The 12,072-nt window shown below is 40.9% G+C and overlaps 1 protein-coding gene across 2 annotated transcripts in view; it reads left to right on the top strand.

Annotated features, from left to right (window-relative positions):
• Positions 1–12,072, top strand: part of usp33 (ubiquitin specific peptidase 33) — a 28,016-nt gene extending 15,944 nt beyond the window's left edge. Inside the window, exons 7-24 of one of the 2 annotated variants that reach the window (XM_005476680.4) lie at positions 374–443; positions 1,938–2,051; positions 3,090–3,168; positions 4,300–4,744; positions 4,853–4,993; positions 5,182–5,297; positions 5,569–5,741; positions 5,864–5,934; positions 6,032–6,065; positions 6,166–6,211; positions 6,324–6,504; positions 6,665–6,791; positions 6,968–7,137; positions 9,009–9,090; positions 9,206–9,314; positions 9,969–10,071; positions 10,752–10,820; positions 11,010–12,072. In XM_005476680.4, the coding sequence (XP_005476737.1) occupies positions 374–443; positions 1,938–2,051; positions 3,090–3,168; positions 4,300–4,744; positions 4,853–4,993; positions 5,182–5,297; positions 5,569–5,741; positions 5,864–5,934; positions 6,032–6,065; positions 6,166–6,211; positions 6,324–6,504; positions 6,665–6,791; positions 6,968–7,137; positions 9,009–9,090; positions 9,206–9,314; positions 9,969–10,071; positions 10,752–10,820; positions 11,010–11,167 (2,288 nt within the window). In that variant the 3' untranslated portion in view covers positions 11,168–12,072. The remainder of the gene's footprint in view (positions 1–373; positions 444–1,937; positions 2,052–3,089; positions 3,169–4,299; positions 4,745–4,852; positions 4,994–5,181; positions 5,298–5,568; positions 5,742–5,863; positions 5,935–6,031; positions 6,066–6,165; positions 6,212–6,323; positions 6,505–6,664; positions 6,792–6,967; positions 7,138–9,008; positions 9,091–9,205; positions 9,315–9,968; positions 10,072–10,751; positions 10,821–11,009) is intronic. The other variant, XM_005476682.4, reaches the window with a different exon arrangement.

Raw genomic sequence — 12,072 nt, forward strand, 5'->3', positions numbered from 1 at the left:
ACTCATGAAGGCATGACTCAGAATAAATAGAAACATAGGTTCTCGCTTGCATTCCCCAAAACATTATGGCAAATGAAGTTCTAAAACTTAGACCATTGTTATTATACCCCAAACAGAAATAAGACAATGAATTGTAGTAGGAGCGATAAAATCCATTAATATGAGCTGTGTAATGGGGTGGAGACCACAGGCCACAGCAGCTGTGTCTAAAATACACTAGGCAGGCACTTTTTCTGCCCCTGCTGTAAAATATTAATCTCAGAAATGAAACGGGTCTTGTGAAAATGTAGACACTTTCTGTCTGCCATTAAAATTTACGAGGAGTTGATGAAAGGCTTGCTTTAATTTCCCCGGTGTGCTCTGTCTCCGTCAGGCCTGACAGGACTGAAGAATATAGGCAACACCTGCTACATGAACGCTGCCCTCCAGGCCCTGTCCAACTGGTGAGACCGCTGTTTATCCACCTTCTGTCCCTGCGTCTACCTGTCTATCCCACTGTTCCTGCGCAGACAGCTTTTTCTTCGTCTGACTTTCCTCTCATTTCTCACACTGTTAACGCACCTATTCAATAGCCATTTGCTGTTTTATTCACCGTCTCACTGGCTCTTATTGACTGTGAGAAACAACCGCGGCTGTGCTCATTTGGGAGAGTGACGGCTGAGTGAAAATTGCTGCAGTGCACCATTTGAGATGACAGAAATGGCCTTTTGTAGTTCCCTGTAGGGTCTTCTCTTACAGATGAACACCAACTCTTCTACCCCCCCACAACTCTTCTGTTGCTTCTCCTCATGTTTTTCTTGCTCCTTTCCCACCATTTCTTTCTTCTTCTTCTTCTTCTTCTTTTTTTTTTTTTTTTACCTCTTTCTTTTACTGTTTTTCTTCCAGTGTGCCTCATCTTTTATTGTTTATTGAAGTGCCAATCTGTGTGATTCACTGCTCATGTTTGGCTTATTTGCGGTGGTCACTTAAATTAGAGCTCTGCAACAAACCTCGAGGCTGTCTTATTGCTTTTATTTTTCATGGAACAACAGAGCACAGCAAACCCCTTCTTTCTTTCTAATACCATCTACCCACGGGCCAGTAAATGTTTAAATTAAATGGATGATCCTGTGTCTGGATATAAGTAAAAATGGGAAAAGATGTGGGTCAAAATTTGCAATCTAAATCACATTCCAAAAATAGGAAGAACTGACTCACACAGCTGCAGAAGGAGGGACCTTTTCCTGAAACTTCACTTTGATGTCTGTTTGTGTGAGCGTAGCGTTCCTTAGTTACTTTCGGGTCATTATGCAGTTCTAAGGACTTTTCTCTTGCCAAGGGAAGGGAACACTCCATGCCTTATTCATCCTGTAGTTTGTCTCTTTCGTGCAAATTCCCGTCCATTCTGTGTTCGTCAAGTAAAATCCCCTCAGCTGTTTCTCTTTTCAGCCAGTCTGATGTCCTTCAACTCTCAGCTGTGTGAGTCGGTTTCTCACATGAGACAAAACCTCTGGGAATTTGTGATATCACTCAATGACTGAAGTATGAATTTAAATGAAATGAATAAAAAATAAAGTGAAGGCAACATTATGTAGATGTGCCAGAATGAAACCTCTCTGGATCTCTGTTCTTTATAATATTGTTTAATCTTAGAGTCTAATGGAAAACACACGTTTAACCTTGAGTAGTATGATAATACTAAGGTATCAAAAAAGCTTTTTACAAGTGCTACATATTATAATAATGCAGTATTGTTCTTTGCTCTGTTTTTCTGCCTGTGTCAAAGTTGATGGTTACATTCTGTTTTTTCAAATTACACACTTCACTCCAGTCTTCAGTAATGACAACCAATGACAAACTGTTTTGCTGAAGGACAGTATTTGGTAAAGGTTTGTTTATTCCTGCATGTGATATATTCATCCTTTTTTTTTTTTTTTTTTGTCCCCCTCCTTTTGCAGCCCACCCCTGACACAGTTTTTTCTAGAATGTGGCGGCCTGGTGAGGACAGACAAGAAGCCCGCTCTCTGCAAAAGCTACCAGAAGCTGGTGTCAGACCTGTGGCACAAGAACAGGTATTTGGTTATTTACATGACTGAAGAATGAATATTAACATGCCTCCATGCCACAGTTGGAATTCAGGGGTCGCTTTCATTACCACCCCAGTCGAATAGTAAGATGTTTAGAAAATGACGCATAGAATGTATATAAAAGATGGATGCAGCTCACTTTTCAGACCCGGAAGTCCTGCATTATTTCCAGTGGCCAGCAGGGGGCAACTTGTATGAATTTTTAAAAAAAGTTTGATTATAAAAAAATTAGTGCTGTCAGCATTAATCTCGTTACAGCACTTAAAATGTGTGGAAAAATGACCTTACTTCCCAGTTGATCCATTAATTTATGGTCTCTTACAAATTTTGAGTTTTAATGAATACAAAATGTTATGTGTATTGTAAATTATTCTCCTCATTTAAGTCAAAATGGACAAAAAGGCTTGGAGCACTTTTAGACAGACCTAGCTTGTGATTGACAAGTCACTGTCATATCAGCATGCAGTGTCTCTAAACTTTAGGCTCAATTCTTTTTGGATTTTGGTATGACAGCATGCAGCCTGATGTTGATGATGATTGCTGACTGGTTGAAAAAAAATCACCTAATCAGGAAACACAGTAGAAATAATGGAACGAAACTACTGTGTTGGCTGTTAAAGACAGTTTGTTGTTTTTAGACTCATTTTCACTTCATTACAAAGAAATTCTTTGCTTAATATGACTTTGAGCAACAATGTTTCTTTTATCTATTTTCCCCTGGTGGCAGTACACTGCTACAACAGTCATATTCTGCAAAATTACTCATAGGACCAACACGAAGCCATTCAGTTGGATCCAGCCCTCTGTTGTTGTCACAGCTGAGATGGCGACGGCAAAAATGTTTCAAACTTCAAATACTTTGCAAAACAATGGATAAAATCATGCTGATTATGTCCATCTTTTATATACAGTCTATCACATGAGAGCAGTTTTGCTGTTTCTAATTTCACACTCAACACTACATGTGACCCCTACAAAAAAAAAGTACTTCTTTAAATCAGGCTGTGTTTTCTCACATTGCAGACCTTCCTATGTGGTCCCAACCAACTTGTTCCAGGGGATCAAAGCCATAAACCCCATGTTTAGAGGATACGCTCAGCAGGTGGGTCATCCCAGATGATGAAATGAATGTGCAATGTTTTCATTACTGCAAAAAACAAAACAAAAAACATGGGGACACTTGTCACACATTGAGCCTTTTTCTAGAGTCAAACAGCATATTGGAGTCTTTCATTTGTCATAAAGTCGACAGGTGATATGATGCAAGGACTGTGTTGTACGAAACAATAATATCTGTGTGAAATATGATGAAAGATGATTTGCTTTTATAATAATGTGATAGGCCTATTATTAATCTCTTTTTCTTTTTGATTATTTTATTGTTTTTGTGCTGAGCTGGGGTTATTATTAGTCTAACCCCAGATTATTAAGATGCCCCAGATCTTATATCTCTCTTATTTCCCTTTCCCTCCTTCCTTTACAGAAATCACATTTTTTCCAGCTCATAGCACTCACTCAGCTAAACTGAATCCTCTGCCTTTTCAGTCACTAACATTCACTTTCTCTCTCTCTCTCTCACACACACACTCTCACTAACACACACACACACACACACAGACACACACACAAAGCCACACATCTGGTCTAAAGGTAAATTGCTTGATTTGATTCCATTTGGCACTTGAAAGCAAAGTTTTGTGCATTACAGACATAAAGTTTTTTTCAGAGAAGTTAAATTGAAGCACTTTGTGTCTTTGGCTGGTGTCTGTAAATAAGGGATTTATAAGCCTGAATGGTGAATTGATAAAAGAGGCCTGTTTCCTCTTGGCTGGCCACTGTTTGTTCAGAGGTTTTAGCTGAAGAATATTCATTTGTCACGCCACGCTGGGCTGCACAGACTTGGATTAAACATCGCTCTGAATGAAGTTAACATTCCCCAGCTCCTGTGAGAGGAGAGTTCATTTGGCTTGAAGAGGGAGATTGGATGTCTGAGGTTCATTAACTTTGATTACACATTCATGAGCATTTGGTTTCAGATGTTGTGATCAGAATTGGGACAAACACGGAGGTGAAGTGGTTGTTTTATGTAATTTGGAAGATGTGCTTCACTTTGCCTGTCAAACTCAGTATTATATTGGAGGAATAAATGGTGAGTTTTCCACATGCTAAGGTAACCAAGACAGTAGAATAAATATCTTGCTCTGCTAATATTTTGTGTTTAACTCCACCGTAGGATTCCCAGGAGTTTCTGCGCTGCTTAATGGATCAGCTTCATGAAGAGCTGAAGGAGCAGCTACCCGAGCCCTGCGACCAGTCCCACGGCATCGCAATGGACGACAGTCCCGAGGAGGACAACCATAGCCAGTCGGACAACGACTTCCAGTCATGCGAGTCCTGCGGTAGCAGCGAGAGGGCCGAAAATGAAGTGCAGGGTGGGAATGCGTTGATAGATGACACCAACGAAGCAGAGATGCTGATTCCCGAGCAAGATGAGATTCAGGCCAATAGGGAGTGGCAGAAGGAGAAGAACATGATTAATGACCTGTATCGCTCCGGGACTAATGGCATTACGGGTGGAAGCACTGGAGTGGACATCGACAAAGATGTTGATACCACTACAGAGACCACGCCTATTATTAGCAGCCAGGGAGCCATCAAGGTTCAAGGCAGAGCGTCAGGTAAAAACATGAGATATAGTGGCTCATATTTCACGTGATGACATTATGATATTCACGGCTAAATTTATGACCTTAAGAGTCTCTAAACCTTGGTCTTTTCTCCTTCAGATTGCTTTCCAGATATCCAAATGTCAAACACCACAAGACCACAAAGTCCAGTCCCCATGGAGGGGCACATTCCCAAAATGTCCAGCAGTCCACCCAAAGCTGCCTCTGGCTGGCCCAGTTTGAACCCGGCACACAAGAAAGGTATTAAACTTTGTTTAGCGGCAGCGAGTTCATCTCCATTATGAGAGGCAGTCATACCCAGAATAAGAACTGTAAATATAAAGAGGTTAGCAAGGTAACAGTATCCCAAAACTATCCTTGCTGACTCTTGTGTGAGACATACTGTACTGTATTCTCAAATTTCTCTGCCTCTGTCTGCTTTCCCACAGCAGTGACCACATTCTCTCCGCCAAAGAACAAGCGCCAGAAGAAATATCGCAGCATCATCTCAGACGTGTTCGACGGAACCATTGTCAGCTCAGTACAGTGCCTCACCTGTGATCGGGTTAGTGCTTTTGGTTGTCTTTTTGTTAGATCCGATTGAAATGGTAATGAAAATGCTGAGATGTTGAGCAGCAACAGAGGTGTAGGTAGAAAAAATGCCATTCTGATGATGGGAGGAAAGATTATCTGTGATCACAGTGACATTTTTGCCTTAAGGATAATGCTGCAAAGTGACAGCTCCTGACAAATCCTTGTAAAAAAACAAAACAAAAAACACAAACAAACAAAAAAGCAAAAAAACACATTACGCTTCTACCTTCTGTGGCCGTCAGGTGTCTGTGACCCTGGAGAACTTCCAGGATATCTCGTTGCCCATTCCAGGGAAGGAAGACCTAGCCAAGCTCCACTCATCCACCCACCAAACCTCCCTGGTAAAAGCTGGCTCCTGTGGGGAAGCTTATGCACCACAGGGGTGGATAGCATTTGTCATGGAGTACATCAAGAGGTGTGTCTATAACCCATATGCTGTATTTTTTTTAAATTTATTTTTACATCAGGCAGCAGTCAGTAGCTGCTTTCTGTTTTTGTGTAAAATTCACCTCCTTCTGTGTTTGTTTCTCCTGTTAGTTGGTTCTGGGGTCCAGTGGTTACACTACAAGACTGCCTTGCAGCTTTCTTTGCCAGAGATGAGCTAAAGGGTAAGCGGGTGGGTGGAAAAATATGTTGTGCCAGTATAAACATCAAGAATGATGTCTCAATAATTGTTTGTTTTGTGTTTTTAATTTTTTCCCTTAGGAGATAACATGTACAGTTGTGAAAAATGCAAGAAGTGAGTAATTTATTGCACATTAACTAAAATGAGATCTAAATGGACTGCACCTGCAATGACTGCTCCTCTCATTGATCTTTTTTTCCCTCCACCCTCATAGATTACGAAATGGAGTCAAATTTTGTAAAATGCAAAGTTTGCCAGAGGTAAACTGACATTTCTAGATATTTATATGATGAAGAAATCCAAATATTTATCCAGATTTTCTTCAAATGCCAAGCTTCTGAAATGAGAAATGTTTTCATTCTCCTGCTTCAGATCCTGTGTATTCACTTGAAGCGCTTTAGACACGAACTGATGTTCTCCACCAAGATAAGCACCCATGTGTCATTCCCCCTCGAGGGCCTGGACTTGCAGCCTTTCTTGGCCAAAGACAGCTCCGCCCAGACCACCAGCTACGACCTGCTGTCAGTCATCTGTCATCACGGCACTGCCAGCAGTGAGTGGGCGCAGTCACTCCCTTTTCTGCATGAGACCAGGGCAGCTGCCACCATTTGGCACATACGAGTGTCCTGCATTCATTCCCCTGGAAATAAAATTCACACTTACTTGATAGATTTGTGAATGCTGCTCTAACACATCCCCCTGTCTTCTCCCAGATGGCCACTACATAGCCTATTGCAGGAATGATGTGAACAATCTGTGGTATGAATTTGACGACCAAAGTGTGACTGAGGTGTCTGAAGCCTGTGTCCAGAATGCTGAAGCTTACGTGCTCTTTTATAAGTAAGCCTAGCACACTGTACTTCTATAACTCCTACCTGAACAAATGTAACAACAAGCTCTCATTTATCTCTGTAGCATTTTAAAATTCACTACGCTGCTCAGCTATTAAAAATTGGATCGTACTTTTGCTTATTCATCTAAAATACTGATTAATATTTGATCTGTTTCTGTCCCAGAAAGAGCAATGAGGATGCAGTGAAAGAACGTAGGAGGGTGTCGGGCTTATTCAACATGATGGAGCCCAGCCTTCTGCAGTTCTACATCTCCCGCCAGTGGCTTAACAAGTTCAAGACGTTCGCCGAGCCAGGGCCCATTTCCAATGATGACTTCCTGTGTTTGCATGGAGGTGCGTATGAAAATGTCCGTTCTCCTGCTGAAGCCACTCGGAGGTCAAATTGTCCTTTTCCTCGCCCTGTGTCTGCTTTGTGCAAGACTTTTCGCTTTGACTTTGACACAGCTTTGGCTTTTGTTCTCGCTCTGGATTTCTGATTCTGACAAAGGCATTTCCAACTTCAGAAGAGGGGGGAGGGGTTTCTTCTCTTTGTGAAGATGATCCTTCATTCTGTTTTTAGCAGAGAAAGGAAAAAAGTCCTAAAAGGGTTCATGCGAATGGAAGTGACGTAACTGAAAAATAATTTGTGCAGAACAGAGAATGTGTTTACACACTGTAAATAAGCACCTACAGCTTTCTCCCTCCTGCTTGGTAGTCACCAGCACCTAAGCACATAATAACTGGCTAGTCAGGTACATAAGCATAGATAATATCAGTGCAGTGAAACCATGATTGCTTTGTGGCAGTGCAGCCAGTTGTTTTATTTTGTGTGCAAAGCCAAAAACATCACAGCTTATTTTCACTTTCCTGTTCAAGTGTGCCATGAAAAACACACTAAGCCTCCATCAAGAAGCTCTGGCTGCATGTTTTCCCATGAGGACTTTTTGAAATAAACAGCTGTAAAATGGTGCTGGTGCAGGCATTAAAAAAAACACACTAATTTTTCTTTGAATTGTTCATTGAAGTCAAAGTATCTTAGATTAAAGAAGTGAATTTAAAGAATTTAATTACCTGGTACACTGAGTAATTAAGATCATTTTAGATTTATTTAGGGTTCACACGTCACTTTTCATTATTTGGTTCATTATCTTATCTCGGCTTTCACGTTGCATCAAAATTTCAGTGCTTTTCTGCATGTTCACTTTTTTCCCCCCACATTCTTCAGTATCTGCAGGGTCCTACTGCAAGCCCTTGTTGTTTGCCTTTTAAGATTAGAGGTTCTTAATTAAATTTTGTCTATTATAAATCAATAAGACAAGGGCCAATGAAATATTCAAGAGGGTTGGGGGAGCAGCAGTGTAGATTTTCAGTCTAGGGGAAGCTGCTGCTCATATCTTTCTCACATGTCAAGATGAACTTAAGCTGACAAATGAATTCAAAGAGCTTTATTGCAGCGACATGGAAGGGTTGTTATTTCTTCCTACTCCCACTTCCTTCTTGATCTTGTTGTTTTAAAAGGACTTACTAAAAGTCAACAAACATTTAATTAACCCAGGTCAGCTTTGCTGTATAAATTATTTGTGTAACCTAGCTTAAAGGAGAAGGAAATGAGACCCTATAACCTTTAAGTGTAATAAATAATAAAGCTCCTTACAGGCTTATTCAGCCTATTTGGTTTTTAATAGTTGGATCAAAAGGGAGAGGTGATTTTACAAATCTGGAAATTTAGGAATGAGTTGCCACCGTATCCTGATTTTTAGACTCTTAAACTCAAAAACTCTTTTAGTCCCTAATTAATACAATAAATCAAAGCTCCATCTGGAGCTATAATTGACATTAAACAGTGGGTTTTCACAGGCTGTAATAAATACATCTGAAGTGTTTTTCAAGAAAAAGCCAAAAATTGGAGCGAAACAAACAACTTTGTGGAGATCTAAAAAAATCATCTTTTTCATAGTCTCGCACCCTGCGGGGAATTTAGACATGCAGTTTGGGAAGGAGTTTTAATAACAGGCTCTGGGGGTCTGAAAAAAGGAGAAACTGAAGAATATCTAATGATAGGGGTAGCACAGTTTGAGCAGCGAATTTGACAGAGTTGTGCATAGTTGAGCTTCTTGCCCTGTTTAGCTCACCACTGATCTGTAACCATGCGAGCTGTTGCATTTCATGTAAAATAAAATGTTACACTGCGAGCGTCTGACTGCTGTTTCATTGCGTTTCATCAGGTGTGCCGCCCAACAAAGCCACATTCATCGATGACCTGGTAGTGATGCTGCCACAGAACGTGTGGGATCACCTTTACAGCAGGTACACGCAGTCGACACGGCCGCTTTCAGACTGGCTGGAGGCTTTAAGCATCTTCAGATCCAGCGATTCCTTTGGCTGAAGTAACGTGTGAGCTTGTATGTACTGTTTCCCGCAGGTACGGAGGGGGACCGGCTGTCAACCACCTGTATGTCTGCCACACGTGCCAGACTGAGATAGAAAAGCTGGAGAAAAGGCGTAAGCAAGAGCTGGACATGTTTGTCAGGGTAAGCACCCACCCACTCCTCACCTCACCTGAAAAGCCGTCCAAGCAGCGGCTTTATTTAGATAGTTAAAAATTGGTTTGTGTGTGTGTGTGTGTGTGTGTTTTAATACATGGTGTGTCAGTGCAGCCAGGACTCACAGGTGTGTATAGGCCCCTTTTCTTCAGTCTATTTAGCCAGTTGATAGGCTGCATGTGTTGATGCTGTTCGCCCCGGCAGGAGATGAGAGGTGCAAGCCGGATGAAAGCCTTATCATTAATGCATTGGGACAGATGCAGCTGTTATTGCCTGCTCGGTGTGCCCACTCACACAATAGCTGCTCAGAAGAGAGATAACTGTGTGTGTGTAAGACTGAGCTAAAAAGGAAGAACAAGGAATGTGTCATTTTTTTTCTTTTTCCAAGAGAGACAGAACTGGTGCAGTGTGGTTTTAAGATTGTCTTCTAATTGGAGTAACTAGCAGAGAGAATTGATTTGGTTTTCCATTTCCTCTCAATCCTTTCATCCTTACTTTTTTCCTTTTTTGTCCCCTATCCCATCCCACTTACCCCTCCTCTTTCCCCTCCCCACCCCTTTGCGTCCTCCCTCTTGTCTCTACCTCTCACTCCACCCCCACTTCCTCTCTTCCTCTCTCCGGGTCCTTCTGCTCCCTCTGTAGCTGAACAAGGCGTTCCAGGAGGAGGAGTCTCCAGTGGTCATATACTGCATCAGCATGCAGTGGTTTCGTGAGTGGGAGGGCTTTGTCAAAGGAAAAGACAATGGTAATTGGACAGAGGTCTTGCCTTTCCATTCCCCCACCCCACCCCCTAGTCCTGTTTAAATGTCTGATTAAAAAGGTTAAATGTTTTCCATGCGATTTATCATGGAGAGACCGAGTTTCTGGAACAAACTGCCAGTCTATACATTTTCATCGACGTATGGGGGGGAAAAAAGGCAAATAGATTTTTTTTCTTTTTTTTCCCTATAGAAAATCAAAATTCTCAGGTTATTACAAACAGCTCATTTTCAAAAGAAACTGTGGAGTCCCTGTTCCTTCTTTTGATTTTTCTTCAAAGAATTCGCTTTAGTCCCCCGAGTCGGGTTTCTATCCTGCTCCAGCAAAATGAAGCGTCAAAATGCATTTCATTGGTGTTCCACTTGTCCTCATATTTTTTTCTTTTTGCTTCCCCTACTTTGTATTGTCACATCTATTTATAACAGCTTGCATCTGGCACGCCTGTAAATTGTCTTTTTTTTTTTTCTTTCTCTTGACTTCTGCTCCTCTAATATTTGTCTTCTCTCTGTAGCGAATGGGGAGCAGATATTGCTTTTTTGTAGTGTGACAAAAGCATTTGACATTTTAACATCATTGCTCTTTGATACAGTTAGGATATGAGAATATAACTCGGTTACTGATGTATGTAATTTCACAACTAATTTTCTTTTCTTCGTCTTTTTCAAGACCCACCGGGACCTATCGACAATTCAAAGATAACAGTAAACAAGAACGGCCATTTAACACTCAAACAAGGTACAAGCAAGGTTTTTAAGTTGTAATTCTGTTTCTTCTGCTTTAGTAGGAAATGTATGTCTGAATATTTTATTATGGATTTTTAAAAAGCATCAAACAAGTCTTGCAGAGATGCTGTGGACTGTAGAGCTGTTTTTCCCGTTGCTGACGTTTACGATGTATACGTTTGTGATTGCACCGACCCTACAGGAGCAGATTCAGGACAGATCTCTGAGGAAACGTGGAACTTCCTCCACTCCATCTACGGCGGTGGTCCGCTGCTGACGGTTCGACCGAACATCAGCCACCAGGAAGTAGAGTCGTCGCAATCAGAGGAGAAGATCGAGGTGGAGACTCGCTCCGTTTAATCAAGCACTTGACAATACACCACAACAACATCGAAAACGTTTAAGAAATGGAAAGCCTTTTATTTTGCACTTGACTTTTTGTTTCAAAAGCATCCAAGCAAAGGACCTCATCTTTACTCCTGCGTGACAGCCTTTGACAGAGGGAATGAACTGAAAAGGGTCGTCATGTTGTACAAATCTGTATAAAAAGCTCTTAAATTTCTATTAGCACTGTAGTACTCATGTTTCAGGTTTTCAGAACCAAGCATTTAAAATATGTGCAGCTAAAAGAAATTCCACTGAATGCCATATTGGTTTTTTTTCTTTGACCAAATGAGCACATGTTCTATGTCCATGTGTCTTGTGTTGCCGATACTGATGAATCACAATACATCTTGCTGTAGATATATCACATATTTTTTATTTCCTGTTGTATTATTCACTAAATGACAAGGAAAGCAAAATGTGACACTTGGGCTATGAAGGGACTAATTGCTGACTAGTCTCAGGAATGAATTTTGTGTTTTGCACTGTTCTGTAGAAGTACAAATTGGCATGCTCACACAGATGTCTGGTTTGTATTTGAATGTACCAGTACTAATAGTATGTTGGTCAAGACTCAGCACTTGGTTATTTATAACAGAAGGGAGTGATTTAACATGATGTCAATAGATTATTATTATCGTTTTTTTTTTTTTTTTTTTTTGAAACGTGGCAGGCAGACTTTTTAAGAATGCATGCTCCGAACATTAAAATCCTAGTTGAACATCACATGTAAGTGCATGTAAATGCAAAGCTGCTCATGATATGTGCACGCAAATCCAGATCTGTCTTCACTAAAACTGTACAGCTGCAGAAAGCACATTGTAGTAATGTAATCAGCATCATAATGAGCAATCTGATTCATTAAAGGCATTATTTTTGTG

Source organism: Oreochromis niloticus, linkage group LG18, assembly GCF_001858045.2.
Source record: "Oreochromis niloticus isolate F11D_XX linkage group LG18, O_niloticus_UMD_NMBU, whole genome shotgun sequence".
In the NCBI taxonomy this organism is placed as follows: Eukaryota; Metazoa; Chordata; class Actinopteri; order Cichliformes; family Cichlidae; genus Oreochromis; species Oreochromis niloticus.